The sequence below is a fragment of the Xylaria bambusicola genome (assembly GCF_022495145.1).
Source record: "Xylaria bambusicola strain CBS 139988 unplaced genomic scaffold F5B22scaffold_16, whole genome shotgun sequence".
Lineage (NCBI taxonomy): Eukaryota > Fungi > Ascomycota > Sordariomycetes > Xylariales > Xylariaceae > Xylaria > Xylaria bambusicola.
The window spans coordinates 148,191-170,460 of record NW_025953569.1 but is presented as its reverse complement, the minus strand read 5'-3'; the positions used below and the strand labels follow the sequence as shown (position 1 = coordinate 170,460).

Here is a 22,270-nt window from a genome sequence, read left to right as displayed (position 1 = left end):
ATGTTTTTCTATTTAGTCTTCACATTTCTTGTAGGTGAGCAATGAGCTTACTGAAGAGTTGCCATCAAAATGTTAATATGCTAACCGGACGAGGGATAGAACTCTCTGGCACACGAGGTTCATTTGCTACACCTTCATTACCACTGCCGACGTGGTTCTGCAATTTAAAAGATAGTTGACTTAAGACTATATCACTCACTTCTCTGCGAGAATGTTCAATCCTGCTTAATCTCTCAATTACAAATGCCAGGTTCGGTGCTGGGCTTATTGACCTAACACCCGTGGGTGTCTAGCTATTCCCCTCAAAAACGAGTGTTTTCCAATCAAATGTAGCTTCCCACGCGGCCGCAACTTTAAGACAATCAATATCCCTGAACTTACGGCCGATGATCTGCATTCCTACAGGCAGCTTCACATTTGAATCTTCGATGGCGGGAGAAAACCCCACGGGAAGGGACAGGGCGGGATGCCCAGTACCTAGTGTGTCTGAATCAGCCGGATGACCACGACTCCTTTAAGGAATTATTTGAACTTACTGTTTAAAGGGCTGGTGTTGGCTAGTAGACCGGTTGTCATTCCCATGAGCTTCAGTGGCCCTATCTTATACCCATCTTCTGGCGTCGAACCGGTGGACAAGATAGAGTAGGTGTTATGAGAATATCAACATCTTTCAGCGCTAGATCATAAGCATCCTATCAAAACGTTAGCCTGTCTAAGTTCACGGAGGAGCAGTGGAGATTTGCATACACCAACTGCTTTTAACAGATTCATGCATCTCGCATGTAGTTTGGGTCCATATCGTTCCTGAGCCCAGAGGTACGCAAGATACATGTATGATGCACCGGGTCCGAGCGCATCGAATTGAGCCTGTGTGAGCTTGTCGCCTACGAGCTCGCATCGATCCGGGAAGTACAAATCTTTGCGTCCGTGTCTTTCACCAAGTAATGCTGCTCGGGGGCTCAAAGAAGGTACGGATACCATCCAGGTGCTCGCACCCTTTGCGTGCATCGGCACTGAGACAGAGGAGACTGTAGCCCCAAGTTCACTCAGCTTCAGAGCAGCTGAGCGAACACATGCTGAAACGTTTTTATCGTGGCCAGGAACCTCGAAGCCTTCCATCAGCATACCAATCTTCATCCCATCAAGCATATTGCTCTTGGGTAGCCGGGCTACTCCATCTATGTCTTCGACATACTTCAATTGGCAACCTCCAAGTTCAACAGGGGGTTGTCGGTCATCCCAGCCATCTGGCCCAGCAATGGCCTCAAGAAGGAGAGCACAGTCTCGAACGGTTTTTGCCATTGGGCCGACATGATCTAGTGTCGCATCTAAACTTAGAATGCCGGTATACGGGACCAGTCCCCATGTCGGCTTCAATCCGACAATGCCACAGGCTGATGCGGGCATACGAATGCTGCCTCCTTGATCGCAGCCAAGGGCAAGATCGACGGCCCCAGTGGCCACAAGCCGGCCGCTTCCACTACTCGAGCCAGCAGCGCTATAACCCTTCGCGTATGGGTTGTGAACGGGCCCGGTGACTGATGTACACGAGATTCCCTCCATGCAAGCATTCTCGCAGGCTACGCATATCAGCTATGGATATATGTCGTGATCAAGTAAAAGTGCAAAAATAGAGGTCTTACAAGCTTTGCCTGTTATTGTAGCACCGGCATCCATGATACGCGTGGCCACTGTCGCATCGACTTCGGGAACCCATTCAACCATTGCCGTCCCATTCGTACACCTTACTCCAGCAAGAGCTATGTTGTCCTTGAGAGCTACCGTTCGGCCCTCTAGTAAGTTGCTCTGTGGAGAAGTGCATCTTGCAGTTACCTATTGGCATGCAGTGAGTTTTATCATGTTATAACTCGCGAGTGCTCACCTGTGGCAGGGAGCAACGTAGTATAGCCTACCTTAGTTGCCCAAGCGCCGGACTCATTATCTTCGGGAACATGAATGTCTTTTCGAGGGTACTTGTCCAAGTCTGGGCGTGGCTGCACTTTCCGGTCGTCGGGTAGAGAATCAATTGCCGCCTCAAAGCTGGTAAGCAGCGTACTGTAGTCTTCTACGAGAGATTCGCTTAGATCAAGCCCAGCTTTCTTAAGTATTGGTTTGAGATCGTCCCCTACAACCCTGTTAGGGCCCGATTCAAGCTGAATGAGAGACATTGCAATAATGGTTCGGCTCTTTACGCTTCAGTAAAAGACATGTACACTCAATGAAGCACTAGAAAGAGGGGTCCTAGGTTGACGGCTTTTGTGGGTGGGGAAGACCGACTGGCTAGGCCGAGTAAAAGGCGTTCAAGGAGATTAGCGGATCATCCGCTGGAGTTGGAGAATGTAGGATTCTCCCACCGGCTGACATGTTCTATGCTGGATTCTTAGAAAGCGGATCAGCTATAAATTCTGTGAACCTAGGACAAGCTAGGAACGTGCTATGCATTTTACATCCGATTTGAGCAGAACAGGCAGATTGGATATTGAACAGCCTAACAAGATCTAGCTGACTGTACACGGGCTGACAGCTCTTATTATAAAGGGACTTGCCTGCAGTATATACCGAAGCATGATGTTCACGTAGAAGATATGATGTTGTCAGAAGGAGTGGAGACGCATACAAGATAAGCAGAAGAATGTTCTATTCAGGATAAAGAGAGAAGAACCAAAGGCCCAGAGGTCCTGGAGGAATCTAGTGATACATCTAGTCGCAGGCTTGAGTGTACCCTAGTCTATCTATTTTAGAAGATGTAGGAGAACACTAGCTGCATCTCCAAAGCACTACGGCAGACTGTTCCACTTTTCATAACATCTGGATCAAATATATAGACGCGTATTAATGATAATTCTTCTGGGACGTAATACCCAAGACTGCTTAGAAATGCCAATGACGAAAGCACCGCTTGAGTATCTTGACGCAAATCTTGAAAATAGCTGTATATCAAAGCCCGAGTTTCTTTCCTGTTCCTTTTGGCCAGAGCGTTGAGTTCTACTACATAAGCCCCGGAATTGCGTTACTATGGCAAATATTTTCTTACACTATGCTCTGTTTGCAAGGATCAAGTTAACATTGTCGGTGTTCTTCCTGTTCGAGAACTCCATCCTCATAGCAGGTAAGCAACACTAACAGAAGTCAGTGTACATGCCCACAACATTAATTATGATGCCAGTGTTTGTTATAACACATGTTAGGGATCTCATTAAGAGACTGCTTGATTGACGGCAGGGTCAGGCATCAATGCCGCAACGCAATCAGGGCTGGCGGCTATCTATCAGCGGAAGCGGAAACGAAACCGAGACCGAAAGCGGAAGCGGAAGCGGAAGCGGAAGCGGAAGCGGAAGCGGAAGCGGAAGCGGAAACGGAAGCGGAAACGGAAGCGGAAACGGAAGCGGAAACGGAAGCGGAAACGGAAGCGGAAACGGAAACAGAAGCGAGATCTAAAGCCAGAAACGACGGCAATCATGATAGGACCTTATGAAGATTCAACTTCTGAAGTAATTAGTTAGAAACAGATTAAAGAAGGACTCAGTAGACTTTTTGTTATGCATACTGAGAGTTGCTCAGGCCGAAACCGACACAGCCGACAAGCGGGCAGCATCATTGTAGGTATTGTCAGATACAATTTTAGGAGTAATAGCGACAAAGGCTGTGCTTCAAGTGAAGCGCCCACTGATTGTTTGCTTGAGAACGGGGCTGTGTGATTATGGTCATCAGAAATATGAGAACTTGCAGTGTGCATTAAGCAACGTCGTCAATTGACGAGATAATCTGACAGGCCTCCAACATGCCCCATGAGTGGACAGCCGGGTTTAGATGGTCGGTAGTAAAAGGATGTATACCCTGGGCAAGCGTGTCTCCACAGAAGAGCGTATAAATACGGCATGGGGATGATCTGTCAGATTCGTACCTGTATTTTACCAAAATCTATCTCTTTAATACTTCAAAAATGTGCTGGACGACAATCGAGCTCCTATAAACCCATATGAAAGAATGGGTCATCCAACTGAGTCCCACGACAATACTGTTCAAAATGCAGCTAATCGCCGTCAAGAACATCATGATCCACCGCCTGCCTATTCAGAACATGCGCATCGGCAACCGCAAAATTCCCAGCGAGCATCTCTGCAACAATTAGCGAAGCCAATTGTCATCCCCGCCACTTCGGCAGCATTAGGATCTGCTTTTCTCAGAGCATATCCACCGAGCCTTGAACCTTTCCATATCTCGCGCAGAGAATTTTTAGACATCTTGGACGGTCTGAATCGTGTTGCTGTACAGAGCCCACCACTCCGGGTTCTTGGTCTAGTCGGCGAAGCCCTCGGAGTTGTACCCTTGTCAACTGCCCAAATCGTCGGCTTCGCAGTCAATACTGCATCTCAGATAGGCGGTTATGCACTTTCCAAGGGAGCAACGGAAGCGTACCTGCGCAAGGTTAACAAGGAGACCTTCGCCCCACGTGGGCTCAAGCTAGAGATTGCCAAACTAGAGGCTATGGCACGGATCAATAATCTCCCCATATTGGATTCTTCAGGCGAGATCAGGGGCGACGTGAGATTGTTACGGCCACTTCTAGACCCGCAGGAGATGCAGACGAGAAGCGCTACACAGAGATGGCTGGAGGCATTGGAGCCTTGGATTGCGCCCTTGGACTACGAGACTCTGCCGGCCATCAACACGGATACAACTAACTTCTGGGGAAAGATGCATACTATGGCGTCCGAGCATGAACGCAAAAGAGCCGAAGAGAGAGTCTTGAAAAACAGAAGTAAGGCTGCTGACAAGCATCAAGAGGGCATTGAAAAGGCTGAAGAAAAGAGAGCGAAAGATTTGGCCAAACTAGAGAGAAAGGAGCAGAAAGCACGCGATAATAGTCGTAGCCGGAAGGTAGATGATAAGCTGCGGAAGATCGAGGAGAAGAGAGAGAAGGCGGAGAGAAAGCATGACGAAAGAATGGATAAGGCGGCTGAGCGCTCGACGACGAAGGACAAGGAGGCCAAGGCCATGACAAAGGTGTTATGGCTTATGATTCGAAATTTGCACGATGATAGTGGCATTAACAGCTTCGGAAATATGGAAGAGGCTTAAAACTTCCTGAATATCAAGTTAGATGGGATTTAATTCCTCACGATATTAGAGAAATTTTGTTTGTCTTCTTTTAAAATACTTCTCTCACGGATGAGCCAGTGCCATCCTAAGGAGTGATTAGTTGAGGCCTACTCAGATCATCTATTAAACTCCAGGTTGTAAGCTCTATGTTTACCCCTGGACATCTCTTTCTTTGTGATCGAGGCCTCAGTAAGGACATATAGCTCATATGTAGCTACGTGTGGTTGGGTTAGGAGGTACCACGCCGTACCTAGTTAGATAAAAGTCGTTGCTCTGCTGTGGATCCGATCTTCTCTAGCCGATGCCTCGACCCGCAAGTATATCAGTGTCTCCAACTGTTTGCGGCGAATAGCGATAACATTTGTTATGTCGAGCTGCATGAATGTGCAGGGCACGCGTGGCGTTGGCATCAGCGTGCTGAATGAATTCGAAAGCCAGCCCGTCTCAGCGCATGGTCCCTTCACATCTTCTTTTTAGTACTGATCGGAGAACGGTCCAACTTGGGCTTTCTAGTACACAACTATCTCTACCTTTTATCCCTAAGCGACCTACCTCATCATAACTTTGAGCCTTCAGGACGCTATCACCCTGAATTTTGAAATGCCACAAATGAATCAATTCATGGCCTCTCTGTACTGGCCGTACTTGGTTGCGAGTGGTGTGGTTCTGGTTTCGACCGTGGCCATCTACCGGTTGTTCTTCCACCCGCTTGCCGGGTTCCCAGGACCAAAGCTTGCAGCTGTAACGCGAAGCTATGAAGCATACTATGATGTGGTCTGCAATGGCCAGTATACATTCAAAATCGCGGAGATGCACAAAAAATATGGTGCCTCCTACATCCGTCACCGTCGTTGACATTGTCATTAACTAATAATCTTGTAGGGCCTATCGTCCGTATCAGTCCATATGAGCTTCATATCAGCGATCCCGACTTTTACGACAAGATATATAGCCGTGAAGGAGAGTGGGATAAATACGCGTGGGCTTACGATGCGTTCGGCGCTCCCCTATCGACTATTTGCGCTATTGATCATAACATACACAAACATCGACGAGCTGCGGTCAATCCTTTCTTCTCCAAAGCTACCGTAGCCGCTAAGTCGGACATCATTTCTCGCCTCGTCGAGCAGCTTTGTACTCGTATAGACGAGTTCGCTGATGAGTCTAGCATGACGAAGCTCAGTCTCAGTGCTGCAATTAGCGCGCTTACACGGGATGTTGCTACCGAGTTCATATTGGGAAAAAGGTATAAGAATCTTGAGGTTCAAGACTTTAACCAAAGTCTAGCAATCATACTCCAGAATTCGGGAAGTCTCTGGCGTATAACGAAACATCTGCGCTGGTATGGTCCGCTTATGCAATCAATACCCATGTGGTTAGTGGAACGGACAGCCGACCAGGGAGTTCGGAATTTCTTCGACTTTCTCAAAGTAGGTAATGTTTCAACACCATGAGACGAAATTCCATCTAATTTCCAAATAGGATATGGTAGGCATCTGCTCGACAATAGATTCGGCGTTAGCGAGTGGAAAGCCAGACCCCGACGACCCCAAAACCATAATTCACCAGATCTTGGACTCTAATCTTCCTAAAGAAGAAAAGAGTTTCAAGCGTATTTGCGATGATGTCGAAACTATAACAGGTGCCGCCTTCGAGACAACGGCAAATAGCATCCGCATGACACTTTATCATATATACAGTGACCCTGAGGTTGTTGATCGACTCAGGGCTGAACTCAATTCTGCACGACAAGGCAACCGGGAATCTAGACTGGGCATTTCTAGCCTTGAACAGCTGCCTTACCTGACTGCAGTCTTGCTAGAAGGTTTACGAATTAGCCCAGCGACAGCCACAAGGGCAAACCGAGTAGCATCTAACCGGGAACTATCTTTCGGGGGCCGACGTATCCCTGCAAAGACCCCCGTGGGAATGACTACGTATTTGATGCACCGCGATCCAAATATATACCCAGACCCCGAAGAATTCAAACCTCAAAGATGGTTGGACTTACAAGAGCGCTGGAGACTAGAGAAGTTCTATGCCCCCTTTTCGAAGGGACCGAGAAACTGTCTTGGGATGCAGTAAGCGTTTATATTCTTCTTTATACGAATAACAGCGACAAGGCTATACTTACTAACATTATACGCTTACTAGTTTAGCGTGGGCAGAACTGTACATGACAGTCGCTGCAGTTGTAGAGCGTTTTGATCTCACCTTTGGTAGTTCGGCACTTGACGACCTTAGGTGTACAAGTGATCAGTTTATCATTGGGACCTCTGGTAGGAATGGACTCCCAGTGGCTGTTCGAAGAGTCAAAGGGTAGTGTACGAGAAAGCTACTAGATGTCCAATGAGGACAAGAGGCTACATTTTAAAGTAATCACTGATAAGATTCTAAGATGGTTTTTCGTTGTTTCTCGGACGTAGGTGGGACTCACGGCCCCTGCAGTGCGCACGAGGGATTAAATTAAGGTAGTATTAAGTGCTTTAGCTAGCTAGATTCTATTTAAAGAACAATTAAGCAGTAGTTATATAAAATATCAAGGTAATATTAAGTGCTATAGCTAATTCAGTTCTATTGAAGGAGCGATTAAGGGGTATATAGAATATATACGTAATCTTCGGACCCTAATTTACCCGCTCCTTGACTCCACCAACATTTGACACGTGCAATTTTCGGGGAATTTATCAAGAGTATACCAGCTGCCAGAGGGAACTTAAGACTGGCCATGAAGCTAAAGCCAGAAGGCAAGTCATCTGTTCCATGGTTATAGATTTTATCAGCGCGATACCTTGTAGACGACATGTCTAATTTTTACATAAAACGCAACAACTAACACGTTCAATCATAGAACCTCTTCTCGATGTTGAAGGGGATGACTTAAGTCCTCTAGTAACGGAAGATAAGCAGTATCCGGAAAAAAATGACGATGATATGTAAAGAGATTTATATATGAGTTGTCCCCTTTTCTGATAGTTTTGCTTAGTTAGCTAGCATAATGATGCATCACGATTTTGTAGTCTAGTTGAAAAAATCAGGGTTAAAAATTGGCCCGCCATGCTTCGGTCCTGGCTCGATGTTGGTAGTAGCATTTTCAGAGAGAGCTAAGTCCATATGCTCAATACAATGACTCGTTGGTGGTAAGTCATACCCCGCAGGTAGGATGGAACATTAATCTCCATGCTATTGTCATGATATTGCCACCCATAAGTTTGCTTGACAAAAATGATCGAGTGGCAAAATTCCGTTACAGCCCTTGGCGATTGCAAGGAAGGCCCAATAGGTTTATTGTATTGAGATCAGTTTCGCATTACTATTTACGACACCTACACGATGAGATATCGAGGGTGGTGGATGTCGGCAAAGAGTGTTGGTTCAAGGTTGCTCTATAGTTGACCGAGATGCACCGCGCCGCAACTCGTCTTTGGCGTGGTATGGAGTCGTCTATTCAATTCTAGGTGTGCCAAGAGAGTTCTGATGTAAAGCCCTGTTGGGTCTTGCTACCTAACTGACCTCATCTGGGATTAGATTGCGTAAGGCTTTCAAGTGTGCACGTCACAGATAAGCCCCTTGTATACGCAAAGGGTTGTTTACATACTTCCACGAGTAGCTTCAAGCCGATCATGGTGTTACCTAGAATCTCTTATGCAAGTGTATAACAAGTAATGGATTCTGCCTTATCCGGGTCCAAAAGTTTCATTTTCATTAATGGCTAGATCTACTGATTCTTAGCATTTAGTTGAGCGGCGAAGCCGCTAGAACTCAGTTAGACATGATTCTCCTAAGAGCAGCGTGCAACACAAGAGCTTTCCCCGCCAAAAAGGTCAAACCGCAATGCCTATCATCTCAACCCATTGAGATTAGGCTTCAGGCTCCTGAGCAGCTTTCTTCGCAGCTGCATCCGCATCTTTGTTCCATTCTCTACGAATTCTCCAGAACTGGATTGACAATCCTTCGGCCTGCCATCTCTCTACCTCGCCCAGCAACGCTTCCCAGAGATCCTTGTTCTTGACTTCTTCCTTGCCAGAGGTTCGCCAGCCATTCTTAACCCAGGCCTTAACCCACTGGGTAGCGCCAATAGCCACGTACTCGGAGTCAGTAGCAATGACGATATTGTTGAAACCCTCGACGGTCCAATGTCGAAGTCGAAGGGCGGCAATGACAGCACGGAGCTCGGCTCGGTTGTTGCTTTGAATGCCTGCGTCACCGTAAGGCCCCTTGTTCTCTAGACGACCAGATGCTACCTGGGCTGGTTGACCCGTGAAACCAGGGCCATGGACCAAAGCCCATCCAGCTCTTGGATTAGCCTTGCCGTTGTTCAGGCACGCTCCATCGGTGAAGATGAGGATACATCGAGGATCGGAACGGTGGATGTACCTAATGAGGTGGGGTGTTAGCGACAATGTCATGTTTTAGGCTAATTATGTGGCTTTCAAGACTATCTAACCTGGTAAGTCGTGCATAGGTAGCTTTGCCCAGGAAGAGCTCAGTAGGCTTGATCGTAGATGATGGTGGTATGAATTCGGTAGGGAAGACGAGGCCAGTGCCTCTTCGCTTCTCGAGGACATCAATCATAGACTGTTCAGTAGCAGTAGAAGGGCCGGCAATGGCTGATGGTTTGCTGTGTTGGGAAGCGGAGAGCGTTTGCGTCTCTGAAGGACGTGACAAGGAAGAGGATTCCTTTTTAGAGCCAATGCGTGCTTCTGACGCGAGACTCAGATCACGACACATTGTCTCAGCTTCTGCAGGCAGAGTGTTGTTACCATCCGGATCATCGTGGACAATGCTGGCCCCGAGGGCGCAAACGACTAAGCAGCGTCGCCCATGGACAGGTCGACCATCACGGCGCTCGCCAGGGCCTTCGTAGAGACCATTGCTATCTTCGTCACAGGGGACGAGACGTTGAGCTCGATGGTATCCGTGCGGCATCGTGATGACTCTGAGAGGCGGATAGAGAAGGATATCTGGGGTGAAGGAGATGGTTCTGAAGTTGGGGAAATAAGTGAAGTGTGGCGCAGTCTTAGATCCTAAAGATTGCGTTTGCAACGGGAAGCCACCACCCGTTTGCTTCAGCGGGGAAAGAGAGACGCAGGGAAATAGGTAGAAATGGCAGGAAGGTGGTGGCCTATCTGTGGCTATCCGACTTTAGGCAGGTACGTTTTGTGTGTCTCAAACGACGTTCTCACGAAATCTTCACAAATATGACAAGAGGAAGATATATCTGACCTGTCTGAATCACTTCAAGCTATAAGGTAATCTCGGGGGGATACATACAGTTGGAGTGGTGCCCTGGTCGTTGGAGTCTGCCGATATGCGTCAATTTGAGTGAGGCCTGAATAGCTTCACTTCCTGCCACCTGAGACATGCAGCTCCAAGTCTCTTAAACACATATGATGCTGCATCGGATTTTGTTCTTACAATAAAGAAATCAGCAAGGCACTGTCTTTCTCTGTATCATTTATCTGAAGGAAAAGCTCTAATTGATCAACAGCTGGTTTGACACACCTCTCCCTCGCGATGTTTTCCTTTATATCAACGCCGAAATAGGATCTCAAATGATATGCCCTTGGGACGAGCAGCGTCTAAGAGAAGTCCCAGGGCGTGTCATTGGCTTCTACTTGAGTACTGACTATGGTAAAAATAAAACCAGTGACATTTTCGTGACGGTGTCACGAGGTACTCAGTAGTTAGCTTGTCAACCCCCTTTTTTGTTGCTGCCCCTGAGTGACTATGGTTCGGGGGTGGGGGATGTCACGCGTCAGGTAGTTACAAGAATCAGGACATCACGAAAAGTGTATAGAGGAGCAACCGTACGCTACTCCAGTCTAACATTAATTGTTCTTTGTTGCTAGAACTATCCGTCGGCCGTTGGTCATTCGCGTTTGACACTCCTAGTGATTCACCGAATAAGTCACGTGAGCGGGTGTGGTTCGGGATCTATCCCAGCTTATCCTTGCACTTGGGTGGCTGCCTCACTCTTTGCCTTGGGCGGGGTAAGGAGGACAGCCTTGAACTGTTGGTTCGACGTATCACCTATAAATTAGTTCTCATTCATTTCATTGGTGCTAATAAACGTTGGGAGCTATGTGTCGCCGATTGGCGTTTGGGGATGGCCTGATACATGACCGAAATAAGCGCCAAGGTTGACTGCCCTTCCTTCTGACGATCTTGAATTTTGTCTATTAATAGGACGTTCATTCACGTAGCTGCCTACACCAGAGAATAATTTCAATAGCTGGAAATAGAATGTGTGTTTTGAATGCAAACCCACCCATTCGCCGAAGATGCCTGGCGTGATAATAGAACCGATTGCCGGTTGTATCAAGTGGCTGCCTCCAAAAGAAGATCTCGTCCCAGACGACCCTGAAATTGATGATGGTTGTTGCAATCATCCTGTGGTTATCCTTTCTACTGTTCCCCGCGCAAATAAAGTAGATATTCTCATTGTGAGTAGTCTTCGGGGGCCTTGAGAGAGCTAGGTTAGGTTGACGTAACTTTTGTGAACACAGATTACCTCCTTCGGAGGGCTTGATCTTGAAACGAAGTACCCGAACCAGCAGTCTGCGAGACTGGATCACCTTCCGATCGCACCTAGCAAAGCGCACCCTGATAATGGGACCCTACTTGTCCTGAAAGATCCTCTATACGAGTTGAGGAAAAGATCATATGTGAAGACTAGGGCCCAGTACACGATTCTTCTAGCTTCACTACAGCCATACAACCGGCATGGTCCGGAAGTATTTCTCTCGAAAAAGTCTTATAAAGCCCTCGTCAAGCACATCAAGTACTCCGAACCAGCCTACCTGCCATCGCTTGATGCAACTAGGATTAAGCGCATACAACCAACTTCCTCTACAGCCAATTATTCAATCATTCCTCAACGGACTGGCGCCGAAGAAGATTTGGCATTCTTGCAGCAATACTGGAGAACGGAGTACGATCGCGCTAGAAGAGTCGAGCCCAGTCCCCAGCTTCTAAGGGCCTATTCCAATACCCACGCTGTGAGGCTCACTGCCTCAGCAAATGACACGCAGCCACTGCTTGGGGGCGAATATCGTCCGCGCTCTTATGGAAATTATCCCGTACTGCCGGTGTCACATCCAGTTCACACAGGTCATGGAAGTGGCTCATCGACACCCGCTGGCTGGGAGAATATCCGAAAGTGTATCAAGGTAGTCATGTGGATTTGCTTTGCTTTGCTTTTATCGTATGGGTTGTATCGTGGCGGTTGTTTGATTGTTTCTGCTTTGCCCCAAGTGCTTGATTGGATGAAGAAGATGTTTCAGTCTATCGAAGTAACAGTTCAGAAGCTTTGGTCGTCGCTTTCGCACTCCATAGGTTTGGAAGGCTGAGAATATTACGGGTGTGGTTAGAATGGGTTTCTTCCTTGTTATGCAAACCTTCCTGTGTTTCATATCTGTTATTTTATTGGATATCACTCCTTTCAACTCTAGGATATATCGGTAGCAACAGCTCGTCAAAATCTAATCTCCGTTGATCGGTAGTGATGGACCAGGTTTGTTCAAAGTTGACCTTTTGCGTACAAATGTTAAAGTGTTGGTATAGAAGCCTTTAAGACTGGAAGCTGCAGCATTCGAAAACGGAGTTTCCTATACCACGTTTGCCCTACAGGGCAAAAAGGTTCACTTAAAGCTCAATATTGTCACAATCGTTGGTTTAGGGTATAGCTTGATTGGTACTATGGACGAAGATTTTAAGCTAAGGAAGGAAAAGATGAAGCTAGAATATAGGTGTGTATGGATATATTATCTTTGAGATGTCTTAAAATTAGCGAGGTCCAAAAGATGTTGTATTGGGTTAAGTTTCTACCTAAGCCATCTTCAGTGAGGTGCTAACTGTCTTATCGCACTTATGAATAAGTAGGTACTTGGTCCAGTCTTCATCCGCTTTGCATTCCCTCACGGTGCTCTCAATGCAATGTGTTCCCTAGTCAGTTGAACCACGATTCTCAAATACTATTTTAACTCAAAGCTTACTTGGTTCTGAGAACATGAATCTCCCAGTCAGAACACTTCTGGGACGATTGTTCTTCTCAAAGGCCTTTTGAACGATATCGACTAGCATTGCATCACTACCTTTATTTCTCTTATGTCAGATTTTGACCTTATATGGTGAGTAGTTTTCCGTACTTACCCGCTGCGCCGATGATGGTTCCAACAACTGGAAGTTGCTCGGTAGCTTTAGTCACTCTTGACTCGTAGGGGATGCTCCCGACTAGATGACCTTAGCACGATGATGTCTCGATTTCTAGTGAGCGCAGGGCATACTCGGAGCAACAAGTTGCGGTAAGCCTTGGATAGAGGCGATGTAATTCCACGTAAAAGGGCCAACGGGAGCAGAGGGGCTGGTCATAATTTAGCGTCGTTGGCAGGTAATCAGGAGAGGCTTTTGTTTTACCTGTTCGGGTCGTCACGGTACTTGGGGACGCTGTTTCCACAGGGGATGAGCATGATCGCTGAAGTGCCTCCATTGCCCACAGGTCGTAATATGGTCTCTTTAAACTATCGTCGATAGACCTCGACATCCTGTAAGGACTTTTCTTTCATACACACATCAACCTCGGCGTCACGGTCCCTAAAGTCGATTAGTTGGCAACGAAATCTCTACGCAGTAGCTATCAATACCATTTCCACCGCATGTAGGGGCCAACATATACTGGCTTCCCAAATTTGGTTTCATATTCCTCGCGAAATTCCGAGTACTCGTGATAACCGTCATAGTAGAAGGGATTGTAGGCAGCCTAGAAAAGTGAGATATAGTCAAGGTGTCTCAAGTCATGCCGGCGTACCTTGTCAATAAATTCCTGTATTGTCTTACCAGCAGCCTCACCCGGCGGGCAGTCCTTCCACCGCTCCGCGATGCTCATACGCGTTACATGCACGCCTAAATACGATTCAAGGTCACTCACAAAGCCTTCAACAAGTTTCTGTTGCTCAGCATTCGCCATTGGGAAGAGGTCTGTAGGATATAGAATTTCTTTGGGCATCTGCACTCCTTAATTAGCTTACCCACACACAAACAGAGAAGTACCTTACATGATCATCAGTAATCAAAGCTCCAGGATTCGATATGCTTCTGTCAACGATTATCTGCATGCCGGCAATGCTTCTTGAGAGGATTCCTACAGTGTCCATAAATATTCAACGAGGTCAGCTTTAGGTTACCTAACCGTCTATCAGGCTTAACGAACCTGCAGGCAGGGTAAACCCCTTCCATAGCTTCGGGTGTCCAGGTGGTTCTGAGGCCAAACAGGCCGCACCATGCGGCAGGCCATCTTATACTCCCAGTAGCTAATGATCCTCAGTAAAATAGCTGCAGATCTTGTCCGGGGTCACTAACTGTCTGTGCCAATTGAGTAGTCAAGCCAATCGTATGCAGCAAGACTCGTACCACCACCCGTCGTGCTTCCCGAGGGGCTCTGGTACCCGTCTCCCCGTGGGTTAAACGGAGCATGAAAATCGATCCACTGATCTGTAGCTTCTTCAGACGACGCAAACGAGCACATCTTCGTCTTCCCTACGAATACAGCGCCAAGACTGATGAGTTTCTCTACATAAGCTGCAGTTTCGGTCTCGGGCTTCGCCTCGTATAACTCACACCAAGCCCGGTTGGACTGTGTTGTGGGTACGCCAGATATCTTATAATTATCTTTGACACTAAATCTCATTCCAGCTAGTGGCATTGAGGGTGATTTCTTGCTGTAGAGACGGCTTGGAACTGCAATAGCCGTCCATACTCCCTGCAAGCGGATATCGAGTGGCTTGAATGAGTTGCGTTCTGGGCCAGAGGTTCCAAATGGAATGAATGACGTGATGAAGCTGCGTTGCTTGTCTGGGTATAAACGCCAAGCTTGAGACAGTTGGAACCCTTTGCTTAGTAGGTAGGGACCATCGGGAGTTTCACGCGAAGTATTCATCACCTGCAAGATTGTCTTCGGCACCCAAGAACCAGAAATAGGGGTTCCAACTGGGGTTGACCATTGTTCTGCCAGCCGACCAGGAGCTAGTGAGTCCCCCTGTATTATGATAATATCTGAGAGAAACTGTGACGAGAACACGTCGTCGTTTGTCTCTATGAACGAGCTGATGACACTTGAAAGTGATTTGTCGGATGGAAGCTGATTTGCAGAGACCACGATGACGGGCTTATATTCGCTTGGACCTAGGTCGGGACTAGCGCCGTACGCGATTTTAACTTTGCTAGGTCTATCATCGAGCTAACTCACAGCAATGGTTAGGAAGCTTGTTCTAGACGCGGGGTTGGATAACCAACATTGACATGAGGCACAGCAGCATATCTGATCCCGCCTAAATTAACTGTGGCAACTGGAGACTGGCCGGTACTGAGTTGGCTGGATGCCATGCTGGTAAGTGAGCGATGAGGAGCGTGGTCTCCAAGCATGCCAAAGTGACCTCTGAGTTTACCGTCAAGGTCAGAAGGAAAACCAGGCTGGTGAGAACTATCGGAACATGTACCTACTAGTAGAGGAAAATCACTCGGCTGAGGTCGACGAAGCGGGCTTATCAGTCAGGTCAAGATGAGGCAAGGGAGCGCTTATTCATGGTGCATACGGTATGTAGGTCTGTCGGAACCTAGATATACGGTGGGCTACTAAGACACTCTTTGACAATAAAAAATAGAGGTTAAGTGAAGGGTAATTCAAGTAATATATTAATAATATAACTATAAGGCTAACCATTTTAATCTTAATAGAAGTAAAGAGATATAATAAATAGAATAATTATAAAACATTAAAAATTACTTATATTTTAAAAAGGGTATAATAAAAGGGGTAGCTTAAGTAAATATAGCATCGTTTGGGGGGAAAGGAGTACGTTTCTCAATACGGCGCCCTAATCCGCCCATGGCAAAACGGAGGCCCGGCGGCTACAAGAAAAGGGCAGGACTGCCGCAACGCCACAATGAATTAGCAAACACCCTTGTACCGAATTCCTGATATTGCATATAACTACCTTGCCATACCTCCAATGATTCTGCCTTACTAGTCTGAACTTAGTGTTATGATAGGTAGGCCATTTTATGCATACAAACCTTCACAAAATAGCTTGCGTGAGCTGAGCTTTCTAGGTAGTTATAAGCGGCAGTGCCTTCTAGACAGCCAATAAAGTACCAGCCACGCGCAAATTGGGCGTAGCTATGAGGGGAAAAGGCTGTTTCTTTTGCCAAACTCGTCGCCAAGTACTAATCTCTTCTTTCCTCCTAATCCTTTCTTTATGGATCCTCTATCCGTAATTGCAAGTATCGCTGGCGTGTCGACAGCGGGTATCGCGCTGTCGCGGGCCATCTACGACATCATCTCTTCCGTGAGAAATGCACCGAAAGAAATATCCGACATCGCCAAAGGCCTCTGTGACTTGTCATTCATCCTCAGAGAGCTACGTCGAGTGTTAAAAGACGGCCAGGATGTTTACCGTCGGCAGCTTATTCGGCGTGTCGCTTCAGCAATTAAACGGGTGAGCCGGATACAAGATGAGATCGAAGATCTGCTCGATTTGACAGGGAAAGGGGCTAAGCTAAAATGGCTTTTCAGAAAGTCAAAGATCCAGGGGTTGTTATATACGATTGAAAGCTATAAGACTGGTATTAATATGATATTGCAGACAATGATGCTAGCTGTCCAGCTGAAGCAGCTTTCCAAGTAAGTGAAGAAACCTGCGTCGATCGGTTGCATCACTGATATTGACTGGGACTTCATAGAGAAGATGAAAGGAGGAAGAAATCGAGTACAGTGGGTTTCAAAGAGGATGAAGATACCAGGAACGAGACAGTCTTTGCCCGGCAGCAAGTAGAGAACTTCGTTGAGGTGTCGTATCACTCACTACGAGAGCTTGCATCTGAGCAGCGAAATGCTACATCGCACAGCGAGTCGGAAGAGGAAGAAGAAAGCAATGATCACTTGGAACAATCTCGGGTTCAAAAATACGAAAGCCCGGATCCGCACTACTTGGACAGTGCCACATGGCTCTATGACCTCGTTTTCTCGTCGGTAATTGAACAAAACTCGACCTCTAGCAGCGCGTCTACTACACGGCCACACGGTCTCTTAGACCAATCGGCAGAAGAGATTCCATCAAGCCAAGCTCTTACATATCAGCGCCATTCTCCCCCACTGCAACTTCAGTCGTTACATAGGCACCCGCCCGCAGCCTCCAGAGTGGTTAATGAGTTGTTATCGGAATGGACGACTCTAACTGAAGGCGAAATCATGGCAGCCGATAAAATCAACTGCAAGCAAAAGGATTCCAGGCTCACGCCGGACTCCCATCCATCCAGCGGCCAGGAGGAGGTGATCAAGTTCGAGAACGCCGTGGGGACGAAATTCCTGTTACCGTTCCGATTGGTACATAAATGGAGTGTGAGTATCCCTGACCGCTCACAGCACCAGACGTACAATTATCCGTTGACGAATAAATGATACAGAAAATGGAGGCCATGATCAATCAAATGTTTGTCCGCGATGACTTCCGCTACCTTGCCTCTCGAGGTGACTACGACATCGTAGATATGGACAACAAGGTTGTGCCACGCTCAGAATGGGAGCATACCGTCGAACCGGGAGACCATTACAAAATGATGTGGCGCCCTGATGATAGACGCAGAGAAGCGCCGGCAAGACGAAGGCCAGCCGACGGACACCTTCCGGCGACATCGAAGAACCCTTCTGGTTCCAGGGAGAAGAAGGCCAAGTCTTCGAAAAAGGGCAAGGAATACGTATCCATAATACCCTGGTTCTTGGGGCTATAGAGAGCGTGAAAAGATGTCCTTCGAGTTCACTATGGCCCTGGGCTGTAGCCGGCGTCAATTTCCCCGCGGAGGCTGCTGCCTATATTACAAGCTAACTATGGGCACATGGATTTATAAAATACTGGTAGGACGATCAATTGGCGGGCATCTCATTTCATTTTCTGCGAAACGTGTTCTACACTCGAGTCTTCTTACACGGGGTGGGGGATTGGTTGCGACGATCTACCTCAGCACGGAACGGGTATAACCACCGGCGGCGACTCCAAAAGGATAGGTAAGGGTACAGTATAAGCGAGACGCCAGCAGTAGCTGGCTACTGATATATATAGTCGATATAACAATATAAAGAGTATTAGGCGTACATGTCCTTCAATTGTTATATAAGATCAGGCTCTCCAGAATCTCTCCCCATGAGAACGGAACTCTAGGTATGATTCAACATTCCTATGGTACTTGGTTATTTTAGCCCTGTAGCGCCGCTCTAACGGGCTCTAGTGAGTGCATTAGGGCGCGCAATAGGCTACCTAGCCTACCACCATAGGGTGTTTATCATCAGAGATACTGGTATATCTTGACCATTGACATTTCACTTAGGTAATTTCAGTCATGTATTTCGCATCGCGTATCACGAGATGTCTTGTAAGCGCTGGTGAGGTACGACATCCGCTTCTATTCGTATATATTTCTAATCTACTGAAAACGCTTGAGTCTATTCAAGATGAATCGCTTGCAGGTCCCAACGGTGCCAATAGCCTGTTGAATCATCCCCCTAAATATACCCTGTAATGTATGATTAGCCCAAGGAGCTCAATTCGCGCTGCTCACCCATTATATCATCGCTCAAGGAATGCAGGTCGCCCAGATCTTCCGGATATCGCAAAACGGCACATGTTTCGATCGCTGGTCGTGCATACTACTTAGCAGCTATGCGGGTCCGGAGTAGAGGAGCAAAGCTCAAATACCGCTCATCGCCGTTTCTTTTTCTATTTGCCTTTCCCTTTCGCCTCAGATTGTTTGCTCGACTCCGCGGGTCCGCCGCTCGCGGGGCCAGCAGGGATTTTTTCCCAGATCGCGCGTATCTCTGCCATACTCAGGAACACGGGACGTCGGTCAGCCCCCGTGTTGCTCTATGTACGAATCAGCGTTTGCTCAGAAGCAGAGCGGTGTGCTCATGATCATGCAGTGAATCCCTTACAGATTTCCTGGATGGTAAATGTAGGGTAAGACGTCGTAGTAATATTGGCGGCGGCTGCCCTTGCTGGTCTGGAGGTCCCGGCGCGCTCGTCGGGTCCGGTGTCAAGGGGTGAGCTATGGGTCCCACCGACGCTCCACGTCTTCTGCCGAAATCAGGGGTGCTTGGCTCCAGAGAGGACGGAAATAGAGGTACGATGAATTCCCTTGCCGAGGGGTCGAGAAGAGACCTTGGCGATCTTGAAGATGCTGAGGGTTCCCTGTCGTGGCCATGCCCTCTAGACTCTTCGCCTTTTCCATTGTCACCTATTGTGACAGACGCCGATGATCGACCTTGATGACTGTGTCCTTCAGACTCCTTGCCCTTCCCTTTTCTATCTATTATGGAAGATGCTGATTGTACTGCTGGCGCTGCTAGTGCTGCTGGTGCTGCTGGTGTTGATGGTGTTGATCGTACTACTGGTCCAAATCGTATGAATGGTACTGCTGGTACTATTCGCACTACTCGTTTTAGTGGTACTGATGGCACTGCTGGCACTGCTGGCACTGCTGGCACTGCTGGCACTGCTGGCACTGCTGGCACTGCTGGCACTGCTGGCACTGCTGGCACTGCTGGCACTGCTGGTACTGATGGCACTGCTGGTACTAATGGTACTGATGGCACTGATGGTTGTGATGGCACTGCTGGTGCTGATGGCACTGATGGCTGTGATCGTACTGATGGCACCGATGGTTGTGATCCCTAATCGTATACTCTAGACTCTTTGACTTTTCCTTTCCTATCTAAGATGACAGGTGCTGATGATGCTGATGGTTGTGATTCCGGACCGTGTCCTCTAGACCTTTTGCCTTTACCTCTAGTGTCTACTGTGACAGGTGGTAATGATTGCTGTCCTTGGCTGGGTTCTTCGGCATTTTCGCCTGTCCCCTTGGTGTCCACTGTGACAGATGTTGATGGTTGTAGTTCACTGGTGTGTGCTTTGGACACTTTGCCTTTCCCTTTACTATCTTTTGTGATAGCTGACGATTCTGATGATTGTGGTTCCCGGTTGGTTGCTTTAGACTCTTCGCTTGTCCCCTTGCTGTCTACTGTGACGGATGTTGATGATTGTGGCTTACCCCTGCGCGCTTTAGACTCCTTTCTTTCCCCTTTACGATCCTTTACTATGGATGATGACGATTCTGGGACCTGTAGTTCACGATTGGGATCTTCAGACTGTTTGGCTTTTCCGCCCTTAATATCACCGTCGCAGGGTTTCTAGCCCTTGGTGCTTTCCTCGCTATGCGGTTTTTCGTCGTCAGGCTTCGCATCATCAAGCTTTATGTCATCGGATTTCGCGATGGTAGTGTTACCGTCATCAGGACCCGCCTTATCAGGCTTCGTATCATCAGGCTGTCTATCCTTAGGCTCTTCATCAATTCCCTCACCACCGACAGTCTCGGCCTTGGATTCCTCTAACGCGGAGTAGAAGGAGTCAGCTGGTGACACTACTAAACACCTTTCATCCTCATCTCCTTCCGACTTCTGGGCCGCTATCTGCTGAGTTGCAATTCTTGCTCCGTGGGCTCGTGCTGCTTTTTCTCTTGCTTCCTGGGCTTTATTTCTTTTTTGGTCCTTTTGCTTCTTTTCCAGCTCTTTCATTTTTCCCCCTTTCCCCATTGTGACAAAGTGAGATATTGCTAACGAGTGCTGGTATTTCTGCTGCTTGGGATAAGATTAGGTAGGTAGAAGTAGAATGTCCTAAAAAGAAGTACTCGGTAGTCTTTACAAAAAGCTTCGTTACAATGCGAGGTTTAGTACCAACTTGTGTGAATCTGCGAGAACCTGATAGCGTTGGTGCTTGGTCGGAAGGTGGTCAGAAGGTAGTCGGCAGAATCGAAGACCGTCCGTACTAGAAGGGACGATGGTGTCGCTCTGGGTGCAATTACTCTACGAATCATGGACCATGTGTTTCCAGGAGAGTAGACGGAAGGTGTGCTGCTATGACGCTCTAGTCCATGAGCTATATTATTCCAAAATGGATCATTCAAGGAAAGCAACGCGATTGTTCTTGCATAGAACAGGAACGATACCAAGAATCGCCAGTCATATCTGGGAACTGGAGCCCGTGGGATAGGCACAAGGGTTGTTTATAGTTCAGAACTATACCTATGCCAGGGCCTTGTCCGAGGTGAATGATGCGGGCCAAGCTCAAGGTAGCACGTTGCTTTTTATTTATACATAGGGAGTCCTTAGACAAGGTTCATCTAAAACTTCAAGATCAGGCAGTTAGGGACACATGTATGTTTTTGATGGGAATCTACTTCACTCAAACAAGCTCTACTTGGTTGAACGCATATTATATTTTGGGGGGCATGGGCCATGTGAAGACCGGTTGTGTACGCTTAATCAAGGCGAGCCACCACGCGTACGCAAGGTGTGCCTCTGTTAAGTCGGCTACGCAACCAGGCTTGGAAGGCTGCCAAAGTATATAAAAAGCAAGAAAAAAAACGACGCTCCCTTCCTCCCAGCCTACCCTGGCGCGCCCATTACGGCCGGTAATCCTGCCGATTGGCAAGGCCTAGCGAAATGCGCCCGTCGGGCCGCCCATCTATTGAACAGGTCCGCAACTGTCGCGAAGAAGTGGGTATGCCGTATAAAGACCGTTAACCTCTCACTGGTTAACGGCGTCGTTTTTCTCCGTGACAGCAACGTATGAGGAACGGCTTTAAAACCTCTCAACCACCACTAAAAACATGCACTTCATGGAAGATGGAAAAGGTACGTTGACGGAGGAAAACCCCCAGCTAACGGCGGTCCTTATAAGGGGCTGCCAAGTGGCTCACGCGGCGCGGTAGGCCTTTTTGGGAAGTAGAATCAATTATTCCCAAGAATAGAAAGAAGCAGAGTGCGCCCGTCCTCAGGGGGAGCTGTTAATGAATAGTAGTGCATAGTAGTTAGATGTAGGAGATGTAGTAGATCTAGATTGACTTAATCACTTCGATGGGAGGGTTTTTGCCATGAACTACAACAAATAAAAGCCTAATCACGAGATCATCAACGACTTCAAGGATCGCCAAGTCCACCTGGTGTAGAGATACGTTTGAGAGGCTATTATGATGTTATGCGCTATGGTTTCCGCGTTTTTAAGTCCTCGTTTGAAATATCTCCTACAATAAGATAACATTAGAGTTACTAAGGACATACCGT

The 22,270-nt window shown here is 47.5% G+C and overlaps 9 protein-coding genes across 9 annotated transcripts; 6 read left to right on the top strand and 3 right to left on the bottom strand.

The window, feature by feature from the left end:
- Positions 1 to 289: 289 nt before the first annotated feature.
- On the bottom strand, positions 290 to 2,168 carry F5B22DRAFT_635767 (putative amidase; the record flags this gene model as incomplete). Its single annotated transcript, XM_047977194.1, has 6 exons — positions 290 to 477; positions 537 to 585; positions 627 to 692; positions 748 to 1,580; positions 1,644 to 1,833; positions 1,914 to 2,168. The coding sequence occupies 6 exons, from the start codon at positions 2,166 to 2,168 to the stop codon at positions 290 to 292; spliced, it is 1,581 nt and encodes a 526-aa protein (XP_047831573.1).
- Positions 2,169 to 3,015: 847 nt separating this feature from the next.
- On the top strand, positions 3,016 to 3,503 carry F5B22DRAFT_645649 (uncharacterized protein; the record flags this gene model as incomplete). Its single annotated transcript, XM_047978612.1, has 2 exons — positions 3,016 to 3,109; positions 3,223 to 3,503. 2 exons carry the CDS (start codon positions 3,016 to 3,018, stop codon positions 3,501 to 3,503), a joined length of 375 nt encoding a protein of 124 aa, XP_047831572.1.
- A 362-nt stretch (positions 3,504 to 3,865) lies between these two features.
- Positions 3,866 to 5,504, top strand: F5B22DRAFT_603067 (uncharacterized protein). Its single transcript, XM_047974720.1, has one exon. The coding sequence runs from the start codon at positions 3,988 to 3,990 to the stop codon at positions 5,080 to 5,082; it is 1,095 nt and encodes a 364-aa protein (XP_047831571.1). The 5' UTR covers positions 3,866 to 3,987; the 3' UTR covers positions 5,083 to 5,504.
- Positions 5,505 to 7,740, top strand: F5B22DRAFT_603066 (cytochrome P450). Its single transcript, XM_047974719.1, has 4 exons — positions 5,505 to 5,929; positions 5,986 to 6,533; positions 6,586 to 7,184; positions 7,258 to 7,740. Exons 1-4 carry the CDS (start codon positions 5,704 to 5,706, stop codon positions 7,424 to 7,426), a joined length of 1,542 nt encoding a protein of 513 aa, XP_047831570.1. The 5' UTR covers positions 5,505 to 5,703; the 3' UTR covers positions 7,427 to 7,740.
- Positions 7,741 to 8,783: 1,043 nt separating this feature from the next.
- F5B22DRAFT_603061 (ribonuclease H-like protein) lies at positions 8,784 to 10,518 on the bottom strand. The gene is made up of 3 exons (XM_047974718.1): positions 10,378 to 10,518; positions 9,551 to 10,329; positions 8,784 to 9,480 (listed from the first exon to the last, which is right to left on the bottom strand). Exons 2-3 carry the CDS (start codon positions 10,030 to 10,032, stop codon positions 8,964 to 8,966), a joined length of 999 nt encoding a protein of 332 aa, XP_047831569.1. The 5' UTR covers positions 10,033 to 10,329; positions 10,378 to 10,518; the 3' UTR covers positions 8,784 to 8,963.
- Positions 10,519 to 10,960: 442 nt separating this feature from the next.
- Positions 10,961 to 12,932, top strand: F5B22DRAFT_603058 (uncharacterized protein). Its single transcript, XM_047974717.1, has 2 exons — positions 10,961 to 11,549; positions 11,613 to 12,932. The coding sequence occupies exons 1-2, from the start codon at positions 11,388 to 11,390 to the stop codon at positions 12,453 to 12,455; spliced, it is 1,005 nt and encodes a 334-aa protein (XP_047831568.1). The 5' UTR covers positions 10,961 to 11,387; the 3' UTR covers positions 12,456 to 12,932.
- Positions 12,933 to 13,089: 157 nt separating this feature from the next.
- F5B22DRAFT_635763 (putative amidase) lies at positions 13,090 to 15,486 on the bottom strand (the record flags this gene model as incomplete). Its single annotated transcript, XM_047977193.1, has 10 exons — positions 13,090 to 13,199; positions 13,258 to 13,338; positions 13,392 to 13,468; positions 13,627 to 13,698; positions 13,749 to 13,864; positions 13,913 to 14,082; positions 14,141 to 14,232; positions 14,315 to 14,414; positions 14,464 to 15,195; positions 15,393 to 15,486. 10 exons carry the CDS (start codon positions 15,484 to 15,486, stop codon positions 13,090 to 13,092), a joined length of 1,644 nt encoding a protein of 547 aa, XP_047831567.1.
- Positions 15,487 to 16,133: 647 nt separating this feature from the next.
- F5B22DRAFT_603052 (uncharacterized protein) lies at positions 16,134 to 18,250 on the top strand. The gene is made up of 3 exons (XM_047974716.1): positions 16,134 to 16,783; positions 16,843 to 17,500; positions 17,566 to 18,250. The coding sequence occupies exons 1-3, from the start codon at positions 16,359 to 16,361 to the stop codon at positions 17,887 to 17,889; spliced, it is 1,407 nt and encodes a 468-aa protein (XP_047831566.1). The 5' UTR covers positions 16,134 to 16,358; the 3' UTR covers positions 17,890 to 18,250.
- Positions 18,251 to 19,463: 1,213 nt separating this feature from the next.
- Positions 19,464 to 19,826, top strand: F5B22DRAFT_645640 (uncharacterized protein; the record flags this gene model as incomplete). The annotated part of the gene is made up of 1 exon (XM_047978611.1): positions 19,464 to 19,826. The coding sequence occupies one exon, from the start codon at positions 19,464 to 19,466 to the stop codon at positions 19,824 to 19,826; it is 363 nt and encodes a 120-aa protein (XP_047831565.1).
- Between the last annotated feature and the right edge of the window lie 2,444 nt (positions 19,827 to 22,270).